The sequence below is a fragment of the Leucoraja erinacea genome, chromosome 14, assembly GCF_028641065.1.
Source record: "Leucoraja erinacea ecotype New England chromosome 14, Leri_hhj_1, whole genome shotgun sequence".
In the NCBI taxonomy this organism is placed as follows: Eukaryota; Metazoa; Chordata; class Chondrichthyes; order Rajiformes; family Rajidae; genus Leucoraja; species Leucoraja erinaceus.
Window position 1 is genome coordinate 45,046,741 of NC_073390.1, and position 22,961 is coordinate 45,069,701.

At 46.1% G+C, this 22,961-nt stretch overlaps 1 protein-coding gene across 4 annotated transcripts in view; it reads left to right on the forward strand.

Annotated features, from left to right (window-relative positions):
- Positions 1-22,961, forward strand: part of LOC129703673 (transient receptor potential cation channel subfamily V member 6-like) — an 83,299-nt gene that overhangs the window by 43,435 nt on the left and 16,903 nt on the right. For 2 of the 4 annotated variants that reach the window (XM_055646317.1, XM_055646320.1), the window contains 5 exons: positions 4,483-4,638; positions 7,580-7,678; positions 15,893-16,065; positions 17,907-18,053; positions 20,622-20,825. In XM_055646317.1, the coding sequence (XP_055502292.1) occupies positions 4,483-4,638; positions 7,580-7,678; positions 15,893-16,065; positions 17,907-18,053; positions 20,622-20,825 (779 nt within the window). The remainder of the gene's footprint in view (positions 1-4,482; positions 4,639-7,579; positions 7,679-15,892; positions 16,066-17,906; positions 18,054-20,621; positions 20,826-22,961) is intronic. The other 2 variants (XM_055646318.1, XM_055646321.1) reach the window with 1 other exon arrangement.

Below are 22,961 nucleotides of genomic sequence, written 5' to 3' on the forward strand. Positions count from 1 at the left end.
GTGAGGTGGTCACTTGTCAGCGCAGACTCGATGGGCCGAAGTGCCTGTTTCCGTGCTGTATCCCCAAACTAAACTAAATCACCAATCTCCATAAGTTTACCATAGTAATGCCCCAATAAATCGATAATTAGTCTTAATTTCATTATTTCTTCCTCTTCCACCATCTTCTGACCTCCTTTGGGATTGAGTTTGATTCCATTCTTGGGGTTTACAGGTGCAGATGAGTATGATGTTGGACATGTCGACTTGGCAGCAGTAAGTGGACCTGTAGATGCCCGATTAGTTGGGCAGTAGGCAGTCTGCTTGTTTCACCATTTACCCTTGTTTTAATCCTGTGTGCTCTGATGCGTGGACTTCAGGTGGAATTCATTGCCACAGGCGGCTGTGGAGGCCAAGTCAATGGATATTTTTAGTTTAGTATATTCAGTTTACTGTCACGTGTACTGAGGTACAGTGAAAAGCTTTTGTTGCGTGCTATCCAGTCAGCGGAAAGACAATACATGTTTACAAACGAGCCATTTACAGTGTATAGATACATGATAAAGGAATAATGTTTATTGTAGGGTAAAGCTAGTAAATGTCCGGTCAAGGATAGTCCGAGGGTCACCAAGAGGTAGATAGTGGTTCAGCACTGCTCTCTTGTTGTGGTTGGATAATTTAGTTGTCTGATAACAGCTGGGAAAAAACTTTCCCTGAATCCGTTGTGCGTTTTCACACTTCTAAACCTTTTGCCCGGTGGGAGAGGAGAGAAGAGGGAGTGGCCAGGGTGCGACTCGTCCCTGATTACGCTGCTGGCCTTGCCGAGGCAGCGGGAGGTGTAAATGGAGTCAGTGGAATGGAGGTTGGTTTGTGTGATGGTCTGGGCTGCGTCCACAATTCGTTGCAATTTCTCACGGTCTTGGATGGAGCGGTTCCAGAAACAAGCTGTGCTGCATCCCGATAAAATGTTTTCTGTGGTGCATCTGTAGAAGTTGGTGAGAGTTGTAGGGGAAATGCCGAACTTGTGAAGCCTTCTAAGGAAGCCGAGGCGTTGTTGTGCCTTCTTGGTCGTTGCTTCAATGTGGGTGGTCCAGGAGAAGTTGATGGTGATATTGACACCGTCATTTGACATTTTCAACCATCTCTACTTCGGCTCCGTCAATGCAGACTGGAGTATGTACATTGATGTCCATCACTATCTCCCTTGTTTTGCTGACATTGAGAGAAAGGTTGTTGTCTCGACACCAGGACACGAGGTTCTCCATCTCCTTCCTGTACTCCGTCTCATCGTTACTTGATATCTGGCCCGCAATGGTGGTGTCGTCGGCGAAGTTGAAAACGGAATTACATTTGTACATGGCTGCACAGTGGTGGGTGTACAAGGAGTAACGAAGGGGGCTGAGAACGCATCCTTGTTGAGGATTATCATGGAGGATAATTTGTCCCCTATCCTCACTGATTGGGGTCTGTTGGTCAGGGGGTCGAGGATCCAGTGGCAGAGATGAGTGCTGACACCAAGTCCCTCGAGTCTGGATGGCATCAGAGCCGAAACGTCACCTATTTCAATTCTCCAGAGATGCTGCCTGACCCGCTGAGTTACTCCAGCACTTTGTGTCTATCATCGGTTCAAACCAGAATCTGCACTTCCTTCCTACACAATACGTCAAAGATGGCAGGGGCTGAACAGTGCAAGTCCCAAGAGTCGAGGTGGTGATTTTGTGACTCAAGTTCATAAGGGATAGGAGTAGAATTAAGGCCATTCAGCCCATCGTGTTTACTCCACCATTCAATCATGGTGGATCTATCTCTCCCTCCTAAATCCATTCACTTACCTTCTTCCCATAACCTCTGACACCCGCACTAATCAGGAACCCTCTCCTCCAGCTTTGCCAGTGAAGCCCACTGCTCCCAAGGCCTTGTTTTGAAGTTGCGTTGTGACCACTTCAGCTTTTTCCGTTGGTAATGGGTGGCGCAAAGACTGGACAGGATGGTTCCTTGAGGGATGGCATCAAGAACAATCGAGTCGAGGACGAGGTTTTGTTGAGGAGCTCTGTAAAGTGTTGCTGCTAGCAATTGCTAACGACCTCTCAGCGAGTTGTTCTTTGTTCACAGCCTTCGTTTGGGTGGGAACCTGTGTATTTGGACATTGGTGCATTTGGCAGTGATGAAGAAACCATATACGCCATGGTTACCAGCACGAAGCTTGCTGTCTTGAGCTCGTTCAACTTAGAGTTTGTCCTTAAGGAGATTGTCTTTTTTTGCTGTTGGCCATCAAGTGCCGGTAGAACATTTTCGCCTTTCTTGAGATACAGTGGAGTTTCCTGAATTTCTCGATTCTCGACCCGAAAAGTCGCTCATTCCTTCCTCCAGAGATGTTGCCTGTCCCGCTGGGTTTCTCCGGCATTTTGTGCCTACCTTCCTGAATGTTCCCGATGTTGGGGTAGTCCAGAACCAGGGGCCACAATTTTAGATTAAGGGGTAAGCCATTTAGAACGGAGATGAGGAAACACTTTTTCACATAGAGAGTCGTGAGTCTGTGGAATTCTCTGCCTCAGAGGACGGTGGAGGCCGGTTCTCTGGATACTTTCAAGAGAGCTTGATTGGGCATTTAAAGATAGCGGAGTCAGGGGATATGGGGAGAAGGCAGGATCGGGGTACTGATTGTGGATAATCAGCCATGATCACATTGAATGGCGGTGCTGGCTCGAAGGGCCAAATGGCTTACTCCTGCACCTATTGTCTATTGTCTATTGAATTCCCTGATCGTTCCCATGAAGCAAACCCTGGAGTTTTCTGGTAGCGAAGCCAAGAATCTCTTCACAGATGTGTGTTACCCATTGTGGACTTCAGAGTAGTCCAGCTGCTATAAACATTCCTATAGCTGGGAGTTGTTAGGTTGCATTGAGATGTGTCTGAGGACAGCTATCTTCATGGAGTCCCATTGAGAAGATCAACGTGTTTTTTTGGTTAGTAAGTGCATGATGATTTAATCCATTTCTTTGAGCTTATTTCTTCGTATCTGGATTTTATTTTTCCTTAACTAAACTTTATTGAGCATAATACAAAATATATATGCAAAACAGGAACAGCGCAAGAACCCTCTCGACAATCTCGGAGTTTATACGTTCATAAGTATTATGTGGTAATGTTCACAAGTTATCCTTATACCAAGCTCCCTTGCTATTCACGTGGCCCCCCCCAGGGTGATAGCTCTTCCCTTGTTTGAGGGGCGTCTCCACCACACTCTGCCCCCCCCCAAGGTGCAGCCGCAGAAGGACCCTAGTCTGTGGTCTTCCCCCACAGAGCCTTGGCGTTGGCTGCACCGAGCTTCAGTGCGTCCCTCAGCTGTCAGGAGCGGACCAGTCGGCAACATTCCCCGACGGACATCTCGCTCTGCTGGGAGGCCAACAAGTTTCAGTTCAGTTCAGTTTATTGTCACGTGTACCGAGGTACAGTGACAATCTTTTGTTCAGACCAAAGAGCGTCTTTCACCGAGTTGATGACCTTCCAGCAGCACTTGATGTCCGTATCCGAAAGTGTCCCTGGGATCAATCCATAGATCAGAGAGTTCTCTGTTACCGAGTTGCTCAGGATAAACAATGACAAGGACTCCAAATGATAATTAAGGTGCGGTGATGGAACTCAGTTTGAAGTTTCACAGTAATCATTCGCTTCTCTTTCTCTCCCCTTTGCTCCCCTTTATGGCAAATATCTTAACAGAGTTTAGATGATTCTTTGTATCTTGATAGACCTCTCCATCGCATTTATTGCAACCGTCCAATCTTATTGTTTTTAACGTATTTTGGGATACTTTCTCAAGTCTGTTTTAAATGTACTTTTTCTTAACAATCTGCAAGCCTTTGTTTGTTACAGTGAATTGCTATTCTTACATGGTAGCGCCATTTCATAGATTTCTATAGAATCCATTCAATCCTGACTGCGTAGTTTGCACGCTCACCCCGTGACCTGCGTGGGTTTTCTCCGAGATCATCGGTTTTCTCCCACACTCCAAAGACGTACAGGTTTGTAGGTTAATTGGCTTGGCGTAAATGTAAAATTGTCCCTGGTGTGTGTAGGATAGCGTTAGTGTGCGGGGATCGCTGGACGCCGTGGATTCGGTGGGTCAAAGGGCCTATTTCCGCACTGTATCCTAAACTAAACTAAATTTCCGTGGAGAAGCGTTTTCATTCCTTTTTGTGCTTATTTTTGTATCGTTGATTCAAGAAGCGAGAATTGCTATTTAAGTAAATAGAAGAATTACTTCTGCTTATGATTTGTTTAAGAAGGAACTGTAGATGCTGGAAAAATCGAAGGTAGATAAAAATGCTGGAGAACCTCAGCGGGAGCGGCAGCATCTATGGAGCGAAGGAATAGGTGACTCAACCCGAAACGACACCTATTCCTTCGCTCCATAGATGCTGCCTCACCCGCTGAGTTTCTCCAGCATTTTTATCTACCCTCTGCTTATGACTTGTTGTGTTTTAACTTACCGTAATTGAATAGTTGCTGTACCTTCAGGTGAAACAGCATTGCACATTGCGGTGGTGAATCAGAACGTGGACCTTATTAAAGAATTACTGGCACTAAACGCAGATATTAAAAATTCTCGTGCCGTGGGGACGTTTTTCACGCCAGGAAAGGACTGTCGATGTTATTATGGTATGGTAAGGCGTTTAAAGTTATATACTTGCAATAAAACAATGTTTGTGGTAGTTTCATATTTTATCGCCATTCTTAATTGACGTTGCAATAGAATGAATTAATACTTTTATTGTCATGTGTGACGTGTCACAGTGATATTCTTCATTTGTGCAAATCCAAGGCATGCAAAGAGTGGCCACCAAAAGGGCGGCGACAACGTTACAAATGACCCCACGCCGGATCCACCTTTGTTCTCCCCCCCCCCCCCACCCCCTCCTCATCCTCTTCCCTCACGATGGTTACCCCACACTGGGGTTTCCTTTCTTCTTCCCCTCCTCCACCCGCCCCCCTCATGGGGTCCCCCTTTGTTCTTCCCCAAGAGCATGAATGTGATAACAATTGACATTGGGTGATGTATCAAAGAACTACCCATTCCCTTTCACACCGTTACAGTATTCCACATTCACATGCCTTGAAGGAATATTGTAATGTTGACTAACTTTCTCAATTCAGTATCTGAGCCGATTTGCATGGCCTGAGATTTTTATTGAAGGTTGGTACATTGGTACAGCGGTCGAGTTGCAGCCTCACAGCGCCAGAGACCCGGGTTCAACCCTGACGATTGATGCTGTCTGTACGGAGTTTGTACGTTCTCCCTGTGACCTGCGTGGGTTTTCTCTGGGTGCTCCAGTTTTCTCCCACACTCCAAAGACGTACAGGCTTGTAGGTTAATTGGCTTTGGTTAAAAATTGTAAATTGTCCCTAGTGTGTAGGATAGTGCTAGCGAATGGGGTAATCGCTGGTTGGCGAGGACTTGGTGGGCAGAAGGGCTTGTTTCCGCACAGGGCCGGATTAAGACCCATAGAGGCCCTAAGCACTTAAAAGATTTTGGTGCCCCCATATATAATTCAAAATATAAACAATAATAAACCATAAAATAACATTTTATTTTTTCAAAATGAACCAAAACTAACAGTAAGGGAAAATAATGTTTAATTTTGTATACTTCCACTTTATTTATATTTGAAAAGTTTTCTCCTACTTTTTTTAATTGCAAAGTCTTTGATCAGATCCTCAAAATTAATCTTATGTAACACATCTGCTTCTATACTTAGTAGAGATAAGTTTACCTTTTACCATTTCTGTGGTCCCCCACTACCCTTGATGCCCTAAGCACGTGCTTATTTTGCTTTATGGTTAATTCAGCCCTGTTTCCGCACTGTATCTCTAAAGTGTACTTGTAACTGACCCATTTTTTAACTTGTATTTTGGAAACTTCCTCAAGTTTGTTATACAAATTTTTTTGAGTTATTTTCAAACATCAAGATTGATCAAATATTAAGTTTAAGCAGCTAAATAAGTATTATATTACATTTCAGACTGGTGGCAGCAATGATGTTTGCAACTGTGATAGCCTGCATATTAACAGAACATTTACTGTAGTAAGCACCTTGCATAGTAATGCCGATTTTCTATCAACTCTGCAGAAATCGCAAAATACTTTCCATCTACGAATAATTCCTTTTAATTGCAACCACTTCGCTTTCCATGTGAGTGCCTGCATTCAAATGAGCAGAAAGCTTAAGCAGAGATGGCTTCTGAGATACAGCAGGCATTCACTACATGCTGTGGAAACAACCAACTGCAGATGTTGGTTTACACACATGTGCTGGAGTAACTCAGCGGGTCAGGCAGCATCACTGGAGGACGTAGATAGGTTCTTCTCAAGTCTGAAGATGGGTCCCGACCTAAAAATGTTACCTAGTTTTGCTTCTTGTCACATGCATCATCGAGGTGCAATGAAAAGCTTTTGTTGCGTGCTATCCAGTCAGCGGAAAGACCAGGCATGATTACAATCGAGCCATCCACAGTGTGCAGATACATGAGAAAGGGAATAACGTTTAGTGCAAGATAAAGTCCAATTAAAGATAGTCCAAGGGTCTCCAATGAGGTAGACAGTAGCTCAGAACCTCTCTCTTGTTGTGGTAGGATGGTTCAATTGCATGATAACAGCTGGGAAGAAACTGTTCCTGAATCTGGAGGTGTGCGTTTTCACACATCTATACCCCTTGCCCGATGGGAGAGGGGAGAAGAAGGAGTGAACGGTGTGAGACTTGTGATTATGTTGATGGCCTTCCCGAGGCAGCGTGAAGTGTAGATGGAGTCAATGGAAGGGAGGTTGGTTTGTGCGATGGTCTGGGCTGTGTACACAGCTCTCCGCAATCCATCTCAGAATAGACAGAGAATCACAAATCTCCACCTACCCATGTCCTCCAGAGAGGCTGCCCGACCCGCTGAGCTACTCCAGCACCGTGTTTTTGCTGAACATAATCATCTCCTGCCACCGATCCTTCCGAGATCGGAAGGAATGGAGGCCACATTTGTAGTGCAAACAAAAATGCGTTTATTTAAACACAATGAACAGGTTATTCATCTGGATTAAGAACAGATCACACCACACTGTGTGTACAGTGCGGAACAGTCCTTGGTGGGGGGGGGGTCCTCAAAACTGGTTGCAACTAACCAGCAACTGGAAGCACACATCTATGTGGCTTTGTTTTGTCCATCGATGCAACTCCATCTTGCCCGAGGTTAGCAGGATACTGTGATCAGCAGACATTCCCATGCATGATTAAAATGAGAGTTGCAATTTGCAGTGAGCTTCTGTGAAGAAAATGCGAACATTTTCTCTGGATACTTTCAAGAGAGAGCTTGATAGGGCTCTTAAAGATAGCGGAGTCAGGGGATATGGGGAGAGGGCAGGGACGGGGTACTGATTGTGGATGATCGGCCATGATCACATTGAATGGCTTGAAGGGCCGAATGGCCTACTCCTGCACCTATTTTCTATTGTCTATTTCAGCTATTTTTATCCAGAAGTGAATGTTTAAAAACCATTGCTGCTTTGGAAACAAAAAAAAACATGGTAATTCATTTTTCTTTTTTTTTTGCATGTTAGGAGAATATGTTTTATCATTTGCAGCCTGCATAGGGAACGAACAGATAGTTAAAATGATTGTGGCACATGGAGCACCTTTAAATGCACAAGATAAACAAGGTACGATCTATGTTATATATTATTTAATTTAACCTTGTGTTTAGATTGTTCTCTTATTTTGTGGTATACATTATTTCAGTATCCTAAACACATCTAGGAATGCAGGTGCATGGTTCCTCGAAGGTCGTGTCTCAGGTAGATAAGTTGTTCAAAAAGGCTTTTGGCTCTTTGGCCTTCATCAGTCAAAGTATTGAGTATAGAAGTCGGAAGGTCACGTTGCTGTTGTACAAGACGTTGGTGAGACCACATTTGGAATATTGTGTTGAGTTCTGGGCACCATGTTATAGGAAAGATATTGTCAAGCATGAAAGGGTTCAGAAAAGATTTACGAGGATGTTACCAGGACTAGAGGGTGTGAGCTATAGGGAGAGGTTGAGTAGGCTGGGTCTCTATTCCATGGAGCGCAGGAGGATGAGGGGTGATCTTAGAGAGGTGTATAAAATCATGAAAGGAATATATTGGGTAGATGCACAGAATCTCTTGCCCAGAGTAGGGGAATCGAGGACCAGGGGACATAGGTTCAAGGTGAAGGGGAAATATTTGATAGAAATCTGAGGGGTAACGTTTTCACACAAAGGGTGGTGGGTGTATGGAACGAGCTGCCAGAGGAGGTAGTTGAGGCTGGGACTATCCCATTGTTTAAGAAACAGTTAGACAGGTACATGGATAAGACAGGTCTGGAGGGATATGGACCAAGCGCAGGCAAGTGGGACTAATGTAGCTGGGACTTTGTATCACACTTTGATTCTGACTCTTTAACAGTGATTAGTTACTCAATTAATTGATTGATTGAAAAATGCAGCATGGAAAAAAGGCCCTTCGGCCCGACAAGTCCACACTGACCATTGATCAAACCTTTTCACCAGGAGTCGGCAACTTACGGCCCCCGGGCCGAATGCAGCCCGTAACCCGAAATCATCCGGCCCGCAGGTGGGTTTTTTTCCCCGTAATCATCCGGCCCGCCGAGCGTGGAACACTGGCTGCACCGCACCCTGCGCAAAGCCACCGGCACGGCCGCGCACCTTCTGTGAACACGTTTAAGAAAGAACTGCAGATGCTGGAAAAATCGAAGGTGGACAAAAATGCTGGAGAAACTCAGCGGGTGAGACATGCAAGGATTGCATGAGGCTGCCTCACCCGCTGAGTTTCTCCAGCATTTTTGTCGACCTTCTGTGAACACATGATTGACGCCTGCCATCCGCTCCCAGACATGCGTCCCGGCCCCTATGCAGAACAAGGTTGCCCACCCATGCGTTACACCGATTTCATGTTTATCACACTTTCACATCTATTTCCCTGCACACTTGGAACAATTCTGCTGTGGCTATTTCACCGATATCACTGCACATTTCTGACTGAAACTGGAGCACGCAAAGGGCACCTACGTGGTCACAGGGAGAACTTGCAAACCCCACACAGACAGCACCCGAGGTCGGGATTGAACCTGGCCCTCTGGCGCTGTGCGGCAGCGGCTCTACCTGCTGTGCCACTCTGCTGCAGAATGTAAATAATCTTCATTTTACATTTTCAGTTCAAAGTAATACTCCGCCCTCGTCGCTCAAGAATAATTGATTCAATGAAGTTCGACACAAAGTGTGGGAGTGACTCAGCGGGTCAGGCAGCATCTCCAGAAAAAAGGAAGAGGTGACGTTTGGGCTCGGAACCCTTCTTCAGACTGAGCTGAGTTACTCCAGCACTTTGCATCTATTTTCGGTGTAAACCAGCATCTGCAGTTCCTCCCTGCACATTTTGTCTGCTCCACTGCAAACTCCAGTCTGAAGAAGGGTTCTGTCTGAAAAAAATCACCTGTTCCTTCTCTCCAGAGATGCTGCCTGACCCGTTGAGTTTCTCCAGCACTTTGTGTCGATCTTCGGTATAAGCTAGCATCTGCAGTTCCTTCCAACACATAGGTTCAAGGTGAAGGGAGAAAAGATTTAATAGGGATCTGAGGGGTAACATTTTCACACAAAGGGTGGTGGGTGTATGGAACAAGCTGCCGGAGGATGTAGTTGAGGCAGGGACTATCCAAACGTTTAGGAAACAGTTAAACAGTGTACTGGTGTGGAGTTAAGGACGGGTTTGGAGGGATTTGAGGAAATACACATGAAGTAGGATGCGGGCACATGGGTTGTAAGACATGGTTGGCAGGGTAGACCTAGGAGTCTTCAACATTGACTACAGAGTCCATAAGGCCTCATGACACAGCTTATAGAGAGGTGTTTAGACAGGCACATTGATATAGAGTCATAGTGTGGAAACAGGCCCTTCAGCCCAACTTGCCCACAGCGGCCAACAATGTCCCAGCTACACTAGTCCCACCTGCCTGCATTTGGTCCATATCCCTCCAGACCTGTCCTATCTATGTACCTGTCTAACTGTTTCTTAAACGTTGGGATAGTCCCAGCCTCAACTACCTCCTCTGGCGAGAAGTACCAGGATATGTAGAGAATGGAGGGATATGGATAACATGCAGGCAGAAGAGTTTATTTCAGCCTGGTATCGTGTACAGCACGGAGCTTGTGGGCTGAAGGGCCTGCTCCTGTGCTGTATTGTTCAATGTTCAGTGATAGTACGAAGAATAAGATGGGTATGTGCCACGGAGCAATATTAGACATCTAAACGTCGAGATCGCAGGCTTGTCCACCAGGTGAATCGCCTGTTCACTAAAGTGGCAATGTCTCCAGGAATAATGGCTAACTGTGCAAGAAGGAACTGCTGACGCTAGTTCAAACCGAAGATGGACACAACATGCTGGAGTAACTCAGCGGGACAGGCAGCATCTCTGGATTGAAGGAATGGGTGATGTTTTAACCCGAAACATCACCCATTCCTTCTCTCTAGAGATGCTACCTGACCCGCTGAGTTACTCCAGCATTTAGTGTCTACCTTCAATGGCCAACTGTATCTACCTTGTGGACTGGAGAGTAGTATAGGTATAAGTAAGAATTTCATTGTTCCAATAGACAATAGACAATAGACAATAGGTACAGGAGTAGGCCATTCGGCCCTACGGGCCAGCACCGCCATTTCACTGTGATCATGGCTGATCATCCACAATCAGTACCCCGTTCCTGCCTTCTCCCTATATCTCCTGACTTCGCTATCTTTAAGAGCTCTATCTAATTCTCCCTTGAAAGCATCCTTCATCCTTCTAAACTCCAGAGTGTACAAGCCCAGCCGCTCCATTCTCTCAGCATATGACAGTCCCGCAATCCTGGGAATTAACCTTGTAAACCTACGCTGCACTCCTGAATAGCAAGAATGTCCTTCCTCAAATTGGAATGAATGGAAACTGCGCTCTCTGTTGAAGTTTCCATAAAGCATTCTCAATGGGTTGGAGCTATTCAGATGGTGTTTGATTGAAATGTCATTCATAAATTTTGAATTGATGATGCATTCATAAACTCCTGGCTTTGTAATAAATTCATAAATTCCAACTTTGTATTAAAATTCTGACTTTGTAACATTGGAAACTAAACAGCCACCTGGAATTGGCTAAACCGGCAATCGCAAGGTGTTACAAGGATTTTGAGTGTAACTTAAGGCATCGCGCAGTGGAACAGAACTATATGAGTGCTCTTTGAGAAAGACTTGACACATGTTGGGGGAGTCCCGGACCAGGGGTCACAGTTTACGAATAAGGGGTTAGTCATTTAGGACTGAGATGAGGAAAAACATTTTCACCCAGAGAGTTGTGAATATGTGGAATTCTATGCCACAGAAGGCAGTAGAGACCAATTAACTGGATGTTTTCAAGAGAGAGTTAGATTTAGCTCTTGGGGCTAACGGAATCAAGGGATATGGGGAGAAAGCAGGAACAGGGTACTGGTTTAGGATGATCAGCCATGATCATATTGAATGTCGGTGCTGGCTCAAAGGGCCGAATGGTCTATTCCTGCACCTATTTTCTACGTTTCTATGTTGGGTAGCTTTCTGCGATGCTTTGTCAGGATTTAACCAATGCTTTATGTGTACTTCTATGTGTAAATTCCTGACGGCAATTCATTGATTGACTCGGCCGTGGCTGGGTGAATGATGAGTTGGCCCGGGTGCTGGACACTGCTGGACACAAAGCCCAGCCGCCGGCCGGCTGAGCAGTTTTGGCCCAGGCCGGGTGATGTTGCGCGCAAAGTTCGGCGCCCCGTCCAACTCATGAACCGATGATCGGCCGTGAGAAGGAGGGGTGGTGGTGGTGTCGGTGGTAAGCGAAGGTCCGAAGGTCACACAGTTGGCGGCACTGCTGACCGATGGGGTCACGGGTGAGGCATTGCTGCTGCTGCACTCTTTGGGCTGCACTACGTCGGGACGGGTGAGGCGGGGCTGGACGCGGTGCTCCGACCCGACAGTCCCCTCGACCCAAGTAGTAGCAGTCAAATACGGGACAAGGGCACTCCCCGTACGAGACAAACCAATTTAGCCTAAAATACGGGATATCCCGGCTAATGCGGGACAGTTGGCAACCCTAGCTGTGTGCAATAGTCCTGTCTTATGTCCTGCATTGTGTGTGACTGCTGTGTTACATCCTGTATTAAGTCAATGGACAATAGACAATAGGTGCAGGAGTAGGCCATTCGGCCCTTTGAGTCAGCACCATCATTCAATGTGATCATGGCGGATCATCCCCCATCACTTCCCCGTTCCTGCCTTCTCCCCATATCCCCCGACTCAGCTATCTTTAAGACCCCTATCTAGCTCTCTCTTGAAAGTATCCAGAGAATTGGCCTCCACCGTCCATTGTGGTAGAGAATTCCACAAACTCACAACTCTCCGTGTGAAAAAGTGTTTCCTCGTCTCTGTTCTAATTGGCTTACCCTTTATTCTTAAACTGTGGCCCCTGGTTCTGGACTCCCCCAACATCGGGAACATGTTTCCTGCCTCCAGCGTGTCCAAAACCTTAATAATCTTATATGTTTCAATAAGACGCCCTGTCATCCCTCTAAACTCCAGAGTGTACAGAGTATGCTGAATATTGTGCGATAGTCCTGTGCTACTTAGAAACATAGAAAATAGGTGCCGGAGGAGGCCATTCGGCCCTTCGAGCCAGCACCGCATACTTCCTGCATTACCTCCCGCATTGTGTGTATGTGACTGTACTGGCTATTTTTCCTTAATGAGGAGCTTTCGTTATTAGAAAATCACAGTTTACAGTAACAAAACCTCTATTTGTGCAGTTTGCCAACATCGACCATGAGATGAGAACATTTTCACCCGTATCCACCACACACCTGACCTCTCTGGGCAACCAGCGATCACACAGGAGGCCTCTATAATCGCCTGTTCCCTCTCCAGGGACAAGCGGGCACGGATGTAGGCCTGGAGGAGGGGCAGGCTGTCGACTCGGCCAGAGCCCGTGACCGCCTGCCGCCTGCACCTTGATTGTCCATCTCGGCCTGGAATAGGAGCGAGCCGACAGAGATTCCCCCACCCCACCCACCACTGACTGACCATTGCCCCCCCCACCCTTCTGCCCCGTGTCCAGCTGACCAAAGACCAGGAGAGGGAGGGGCTGAGATGCAGCCAAAACCTGCGGAGCAGCCTGTTTATATCGACAGCCATGCGTTATGTCCGACAAGGGCATTTCTTTACCCTACTGGAAGCCACCAGATTCCCAGAGATGGTGGAAGCCACAAATAACAAGTGGACAACACCTGTACAGAATCACGCTCGCTGTGGGTCAAAGCACACTGAGGAATCATCATTCCCAACCTCTACTGTTGTACTGCCAGAGACAGAAAGCTTTACAGCTCAATAGGATTGCACAACTTGACCCAGCTCTGGAAGCCAAGTGGAGAGAATTGGATTCAACATGAGGAATTAAACTTTGAGGAATAGTGCAATTTAGTTTAGTTAAGTTTGGAGATACAGCTCGGAAACAGGCCCTTCGGCCCACCGAGTCCGATCCCTGCACACCAACACTATCCTACACACACTGGGGACAATTTACATTTATACCAAGTCAAGTTACCTACAAACTCGTACGTCTTTGGAGTGTGGGAGAAAACCTACGCAGGTCAGAGAGTCATAGTGATACAGTGTGGAAACAGGCCCTTCGGCCCAACTTGCCCACACAGGCCAACAATGTCCCAGTTGCACTAGTCCCACTTGCCCGCGCTTGGTCCATATCCCTCCAAACCTGTCCTATCCATGTACCTGCCCAACTGTCATGGGGGTCACGGTGAGAATGTACAAACTCTATGCAGACAGCACCCGTAGTCGGGATCGAACCCGGGTCTCTGGTGTTGCAAGGCAGCAACTCGGCTGCTGCGCCACCGTGCCGCTGTTTATTGGCACGTGTACAGAGGTACAGTGAACAGCTTTTGTTGCGTGCTAAGTCGCAAGAAAGACAATACATGATTACAATCGAGCCATCCACAGTGTACAGATACACAATAAGGAAATAACGTTTAATGCAAGGTAAAGCCAGCAAAGACTGATCAAGGATAGTCCGAGCGTCACCAATGAGGTAGATAGTAGTGCAGCACTGCTCTCTAGTTGTGGTAGGAAGTTTACTGAATATTTTACTGAATTCCAATTTCTGCAAGAGTCTTGTAGTTTTCTTATTTGCAAATCTAAGCCTGAGAATTGATCTGCATAATTATAGTTGGATGTGTCTGAAGGAACTGCAGATGCCGGCTTAATCCGACAGAAGAAGGGTCTCGACCCAAAACGTCACCCATTCCCTCTCACCAGAGATGCTGAGTTACTCCAGCATTTTGTGTCTATTTTATAGTTGGATGGTTTGTTTCCAAACGTAGGTGGTTTTACCAGCATGTTTGGATGATGCTTGGCATCTCGGATGGCAAGTGATACGTTGTGTGTGATTTATTTATTGACCAGTGAGAGTCAAGAGTGTTTTATTGTCATGCGTCCCGGATTGAACAATGATATTCACACTTGCAGCAGCACAACAGAATATGTAAACGAGGTACACTGTAAACTATGTATTAAACAGAAGTTCACTGCGTGAGCGTGTGCGTGCGCGTATGCGTGCGCATGTGCACATGTGTGTGTACGCGCATGTGTGTGTGTACACGTATGTGCACACACGTGTGTGTGTGTACAAGCTTGTGTGTGTATGAGCGTGTGTGTGCCACATATACAAACAAACAAACAAGAATAGTGCAGGGAATAGAGGGATATGGATCATCTACAGGCAGATGAGATCAGTTTAACTTGGCATCGTGTTCATGCAAACATTGTGGGCCAAAGGGCCCGTTCCTGTGCTGCACTGTTCTATGTTCTACGTAACACAAGTCCTTTTCGGATTTAGACATGCGCTGGCGTGTTAGATAAATGTTTTAAGGGGAGGTGCAACGAGACTTGGGTGTGCTTGTACATCAGTCACTGAAAGTAACCATGCAGGTACAGCAGTCAGTGAAGAAAGCTAATGGTATGTTGGCCTTCATTGCGAGAGGATTCGAGTTTAGGAGCAAGGAGGTCCTACTGCAGTTGTACAGGGCGACCACACTTGGAGTATTGTGTGCAGTTTTGGTCTCCTAATTTGAGGAAGGACATTCTTGCTATTGAGGGAGTGCAGCGTAGGTTCTGCAGGTTAATTCCCGGGATGGCGGGACTGTCATATGATGAAAGAATGGCGCGACTGGGCTTGTATTCACAGTAATTTAGAAGGATGAGAGGTGTTCTTATAGAAATATATAATTCTTAAAGGATTGGACAGGCTTGATGCAGGAAAAATGTTCCTGTTCTTGGGGGAGTCCAGGACCAGGTGTCACAGTTTAAGAATCAGGGGTAAGGACTTGGATAAGGAAACACTTTTTCACCCAGAAAGTTGTGAATCTGTGGAATTCCCTGCCACAGAAGGCAGTGGAGGCCAATTCACTGGATGCTTCAAGAGAGAGCTATATGGGGCTCTTAAAGATAGCGGAGTCAGGGGATATGGGGAGAAGGCAGGAACGGGGTACTGATTTGGGATGATCAGCCATGATCACATTGAATGGCGGTGCTGGTTCGAAGGGCCAAATGGCCTACTCCTGCACCTATTGTCTATTGTCTATTTAGCCCTTAGGGTTAACGGAATCAATGGATATGGGAAAAAGGCAGGAATGGGGTACTGATTCTGGATGATCAGCCATGATCATATTGAATGACGGTGCTGGACGGTGAATGGCCTCCGCCTGCAGCTATTGTCTATGTTCCTATTTGTCTATGTTGATATTTCACATCCTAAAGAGGCTTGTTTCTGTCGTTCCACAGGTAACACAGTATTCCACATGCTCGTGCTGCACCCGAATAAAAGCATGGCCTGCAGAATGTACAATTTCATTTCTTCACTTATTTCCAAGGAGAAGATTGAGTATTTGGAGAGCATCACCAACAAGGAAGGACTGACGCCCATGAAGTTGTCAGCGTTCGAAGGAGACGTAGCAGTAAGCTGACGCTTTTCTGCCTCGCCGTCGATAACGATTAGTTTTTGACGGCGAGTTAATGATTCACGGTAACACACGTTCATGAGCTGCAGGAGCAAGATTAGGCCATTCGGCCCATCAAGTCTACTCCCCCCCCATTCAATCGTGGCTGATCTATTCTCCCTCTCAACCCCATTCTCCCGCATTCTCTCCGTAACCCCTGACACCCGCACTAATCAAGAATCTATCTCTCTCTGACGTTTTGGCTCAGGGCAGTTTTTTGGCTACCTTCTAAAAATAAATCTTCCATTCAATTTTGGCTTAGTTTAGCTTTTTATTAATTTAGAGATTCAAGCATGGAAACACGCGCCTTGGCCCACCGCCAACCCATTCAGTTTAGTTAATTGTCACATGTACCGAGGTACAGTGAAAAGCTTTTGCTGCGCGCTAACCAGTCAGCGGAAAGACAATACGTGATTACAATCGAACCACCCACAGTGTACAGACACAGGAGAAAGGGAAGAACGTTTTAGTGCAAGATAAAGTCCGATTAAAATCACAATCACAGTCACAATAATACTTAATTAGCCCAGTATGTTTTGCAACATATGAGAAATTTCATTTGCCAAGTCAGTCATACTAATAAAAAGCAACGGAACACACAAAATACATTTTAACATAAACATCCACCACAGTGACTTCTCCACATTCCTCACTGTGGTGGAAGGTGAAAAAAAGTTTAAAATCTCTTCCCTTAGCTCTCCCGCGGTCAGGGGCCTTGAGCCCTCTGTTGACGGGACGATATTGACTGCCGTAGCGGCAGCGTTTGGGCCCTCCGCATCGAGGCGTTCAGCTCCTGCATCGGGGGGGGGGGGTGTCAGCTCCCCCGCACCGGCCATCGAACCCCACGTCGGGGCTGGTTGATCCTCTGCATCGAAGTAAAGATAGTCCGAGGGTCTGGTCTTTGAGATATATTGAGTTGGACAAGACATGAATATTTACGAGAGTTAACACACCAAACCTTGTTTGTTAGAACCACTCGTATATCTGTAGTTCTGCTTATTTATATCACTGAACTGTGTATCTCTACAATGCAGTGAACTTAATCCATTTATTTTGCATTTGATTTACCTATCATACAAACTAAGTTTGAATATTAGTGGTTACACTGTACTTATGCTGACTTCTCTCCCCGACTATGTGGTTGGTAGATCTGGTAATACAGGCACTCCCCGACTTGTGACTTGCATAAACTCGCACTTACGTAAGCAGTTCTTTAAGCCCAAAGCTTTATTTCTGAGTTGTGCATCTTGCAGTCTCGGCAGCCGTGCATTACTGTGCAAGTGACCATTTCCACAAAGCAGTCAGCTGTTCTTGTGGGTGCTTCCCCTGTGTGGTCTCCACGCCGGAGCTCCCCTACATGGTCCCATCTCGGAGCCCCTCTGTGGTCCAGTTTCGGAGCTCTCTGCCGTGGTCTCTGGGTCGGAGCCCCCCCCCCGTGGTCCCATCTCGGAGCTCACCCCGTGGCCCTCACGTCAGAGCTCCTCCCCGAGTCTCCAGGTCAGAGCTCCCCTCCTGGTCCCCATCTCGGAGCTCCCACCGTGATCTCCACATCAGAGCTCCACCCCTGGTCTCCACGCCAGAGCTCTCCCTGTGTTCTCCGCATCGAACAATGCGATCTTTGTGGCACTCTCGTTACCGACTTGCGTAACATCGGACTAACGCAAGGGTCCGCGGGAGGTAACTCTTATGTAAGTCTGGGAGTGTCTGTATAACTTTCCCTTAAGGTGACCTTATAAAGATAATTTGTTACTGGTAATTGTTTGAATGGAGATAGATTTCATTGTATGCTTTTCTAACAGATGTTTAGTCATTTCATGCAGAAGAGAAAGCAGATTTATTGGGCATTTGGACCAGTGTCGTCCACCTTGTATGATCTTACTGGAATTGACACCTGGGGAGATGAGCTTTCTGTCCTAGACATCTTGTGCTCGAGTAAGAAGAAAGAGGTGAGTGATGTTTATGTGCGAGGATTATATGCCGAGATTGTAAGATCACCACAACAATTCTTCACAGTGAACATTATTGAAGATAGACACATAGTTCTGGAGACACTCAGCGGGTCAGGCGGCATCTCTGGAGGAAAAGGATGGGCGATGTCTTGGGTCCTCAGACTTTAAAGTAGCGGGGAGGGAACTGGAGGTAGGAAAAGGCCAGAACTAATCAGGGCCGGCAAGTGATGACCAAGGAAGGGTGGAGCCCACAATGGCCCATTGTTGGCTGGGGGAGGTGATAATGAAAGGATGCAAACAGTGGAACTAGTAGGATGATTAGGGTGGGGGAGGGGATGAAAGAGGGAATGCTTGAAATTAGAGGCATCAGCGTATCATGATACCACTGGGTTGTAATCTCCCGGGTTTATCTGGGTTTACCTCACGGTGGCCCAGCACTTCAACTCCCCCATCCATTCCGAATCCGACCTTTCTGTCCTGGGCCTACTCCATGGCCAGAGTGAGTCCCACCGTAAATTGGAGGAGCAGCACCTCATATTTCGCTTGGGCAGTTTACACCCCAGCGGTATGAACATTGACTTTTCCAATTTCAGGTAGTCCTTGCTTTCTCCCTCCTTCCCCTCCCCTTCCCAGCTCTCCCACAGCCCACTGTCTCCACTTCCTTTCTTCTTCCCGCCCCCACATCAGTCTGAAGAAGGGTCTCGACCCGAAACGTCGCCTATTCCTTCGCTCCATAGATGATGCCTCACCCGCTGAGTTTCTCCAGGATTTTTGTCTACCTCCGCTGGGTCGTAAGGTGCCCAAGTAAAATATGAGGCATTGTTCCTCCAACCTGCGTGTGGCCTCACTCTGACAATGGAAGAAATACCTCCCTACGTACTTGAGTTTGACTTGATTGTATTTTCGTATAGTATTACCTGATCAGATAATAATATCTGATAACAGTATTATTTTGAGGATTGGCATATAGCTAATCTAATTCTAAAGTTTTTTAAAAAACGATTTGGGTTAACATATGATGAGCTTTTGACGGCACTGGGCCTCTACTCGCTGGAGTTTAGAAGGATGAGGGGACCTCAGTGAAACTTACCGAATAGTGAAAGGCTTGGATGGAGTGGATGTGGAGAGGATGTTTCCACTAGTGGGAGAAACTAGGACCAGAGGCCACAACCTCAGAATTAAAGGACGTTCTTTTTGGAAGGGGATGAGGAGGAATTTCATTAGTCAGAGGGTGGTGGATCTGTGGAATAATTTCCCACAGAAGGCTGTGGAGGCCGTCAATGGATATTTTTAAAGCAGAGATAGATAGATAGATTCTTGATTAGTACGGGTGTCAGGGATTATGGGGAGAAGACAGGAGAATGGGGTTAGGAGGGATAGATATGAGGGAGCCATGATTGAAAGGCGGAGTAGACTTGTTGGGCAGAGTGGCCTAAATCTGCTCCTATCACTTATGACCTTATGACCTTATGACAGTAGCTGACCAAGATACACACTGAGGAAGTGTCTAACAGTAGATCATGTGATGGTGAATATATTGTTCAGGATTCCAAGAGGTTGATTTGGGGCAGAGAACTTGTTTCCAGCCATTGTGGCTTTGGGATTGATTTTACCAGAGAATCCACCATGTAGATATTTGGTTTGTTCTCCTCCATCTCATCTCCATCACCTCAATGTTTATCTTCTCCTACTCTCCCTGGCCTCTCTTACATTTTATCTTCAGCAGTTCTCTTCCATAATCAAAGACCTTATTTTCCCACCCTGGCCATTGGCTTTCTCCCCGCTCTCGTTGGAGCAGTAGATACGGAAGATTGAAAGCGAGCACCACCAGGCTCAAGAACAGCTTCTTCCCCTCTGATATCAGGCTCTGAACGGTCCATTCATAAGCTAGGGTACTGTCCGGTTCACCTCGACCCCATTGTGGACATTGGACTTTGTCACTGGAACTGATGCGCTACAATGCTGAGAACTATATTCTGCACTTTCCTTTCTCTTCACTCTACCTAATGCTATAGTGATACAGTGTGGATACAGGCTCTTCGGCCAACATATCCCAGCTACATTAGTCCCACCTGCCCGCGTTTGGTCCATATCCTTCCAAACCTGTCCTATCCATGTAACGGTGTTTGATTTGATTGTGTTTATGTATCTGCTACTATCTGCTATAATTGAACAGCATGCAAAATAGACAATAGACAATAGGTGCAGGAGTAGACCATTCAGCCCTTTGAGCCAGCACCGCCATTCAATGTGATCATGTCTGATCATCCCCAATCAGTACCCCGTTCCTGCCTTCTCCCCATATCCCCTGACTCCGCTACCTTTAAGAGCCCCAAAAACAAAGCTTTTCCCTGTACCTCAGTACACGTGACAATAATAGACCTCAACCTCAGAGAGCCAGCTTGGGATATTTCCTCTATTTTCTCAGTGCCATCTAAATGAAAGTGTGCCGTTGCACGTGAGATACTCAGTGTATATTTGTGAAAGCTGAACAAGCTAAAATAACGAGGAATTACATGGTGATGCAACCAGTAATGGTATCTTGTCTTTTTGTTCTTCTTCAAGGCCCGAAAGCTATTAAAAATCACCCCAGTGAAAGAAGTGCTGCATCATAAGTGGACGAATTATGGATTCAAATATTTCTTACTGTGGACTGCACTTTACTTTTTGTACACAATAATTTTTACTGTCTGCTGCGTGTACCGCCCTCTTGCACCAGCCGGCCCGGGTGGGGACAACATCACCATTATGGTCCCCAAGCCCCTGAATGTAAGTGTCGAACGTGGACTCTTCATAACAAACCATAAGGGATCTATTATCTGTGTAATTAGATAGAGAAACACGATGTGTAGGAAGGAACTGCAGATGCTGGTTTCAACCAAAGATTGACACAAAAATACTGGAGTATCTCAGCGGCGCAGGCAGTATCTCTGGAGAAAAAGGAATAGGTGACATTTTCGGGTCGAGACCCTTTTTCAGACTGAGTGTTTAAGAAAGAACTGCAGATGCTGGAAAAATCGAAGGTAGACAGAAGATACACAGTTTCTTCAGACTGAGAGTCAGGGGAAAGGGAAACAAGAGATATAGACGGTGATATAGAGAGACTAGACTAAGTGGGATCGGTTGGGTCCCATGTTCACACAGGAGGGGTGGTCCCCCGACATAATATTCCACCTCTCCACCAATTCCAATATTGGTGGCCAGTGGGGGAGGGGGGGGGGGGGGGGGCCTTTCTGTAGTCCTAGTATGGGTTGTTGTGGGGCCAAAGCGGTTGGTTTCCAGAGGGCAATTATTGGACTTTTTGGGCAAAATGGTTTCTTGGGTTGGCAGCTCAGGCCCTTAGGCCTGGTGGGCTGGCAGCTCAGTCACTTTTTTATTTTGGGCTGGCAAAAAAATCTTGGGGTCACTCAGGGCTGTGGTGGGCTGGCAGTTCACACGGCTATTCCTTGAAATTCCATTTCAGGCAGAGTGCAGGCTACCAAATTCAATTTCACAACATTTCAGGCAGAGTGAAGGACACCAAATTGCCAAACAACTCATTGCATTGTTATTAAGGGCTAACAAATCATTTATTGTAAGTACATTGCAGACTCACAGTTCAGTTGGTTCACAGCTTAGAATCACAGTTGTGGACTCTCCCTCGTGATCTTCCAGAGTGACTGACTCACATCCAGCGGGTTTTTATAGACCTGCCCCCCTCCCCCCCCACCCCGGAAGGGGTGTTACCTTCATTGTGGTGATTGACAGGCAAGAGGACAAATCAGCTGATCTCAAGATTTTTTAAACACTCATAACTTTTTTATTTTTCATCGGAAAAATCCTCGGGGCTGCCTCAGTGGAGGAGGACTGTGATTAAGATGGCCAAAAATCATAGCGATATATGGTAGCATTTTTTCTAAAGTCAATACAGCACAGACCGGAAGTGGTCAAGATGAGACTTTTAGTTATATAGATATAGAACAAATGAATGAGAGAGATGCAAAAAAGTAACGATGATACTGGAAGCAGGTCATTGTCAGCAACGGGCTAGATGAAAATGATGAAAATGGGTTTGATCCTGACTATGGGTGCTTGTCTTTATGGAGATTGCACGTTTGCCCAAGGACCGCATAGGTGTTCCCCGGGTGCTCCGGTTCCCTCCCACACTCCAAAGACGTGTAGGGTTTGTTGGTTGCTTGGATTCAGTAAAGTTTGTAAATGTTCCCTAGTGGGTGTAGGATAGTGCTAGCATACGGGGATCGCTGGTCAGCGTGGACACAGTGGGCCGAATGGCCAGTTTCTGCGCCATTCTAAACTAAAATAAACCACCCAGTTACACTAATTGAATCCAGTTTTATACTCTCCATATTGTTATCAATTGCCCCTCTTACTTCGACCACCCACTTACACACAGTGACATTCATTAAATCTAGTTAGTCAATTAATTGATTGATTAAAAGATACAGCATGGAGAAAGGCCCTTCGGCCCACTGAGCCTCTGCCAACCATTGATCACACTAATTCGATGTTCTCCCATTACCACTCCCTACACACTAGGGACAAATTTGCAGCAGGCCAATTAACCTACAAACCTGCACATCTTTGTGATGTGGGAGGAAATTATGCACAATTAAATTATGCATAATTTACAGATTAAGGATGACAATGGAGTATAACAAATAGATTGTTACCAGCATAGATCCTTGTAAAATTTAGTTTGATAAAGGAAGTAATTTAAAAAGAAAACATGCCTCAGATTGTGAAAGTTCATCTGGGCACATAATTTTATAAAATTATCACCAGCAAGAATTAACAGTTAAAGTCATAATATAATATTTGCAAAATGCTATTTTATGATCCCAAGCGGTATTTCCATTTCATGTGTTTTTTTAATTCAAGTTTCTTTCTCTCAATGAAATGTTGTTC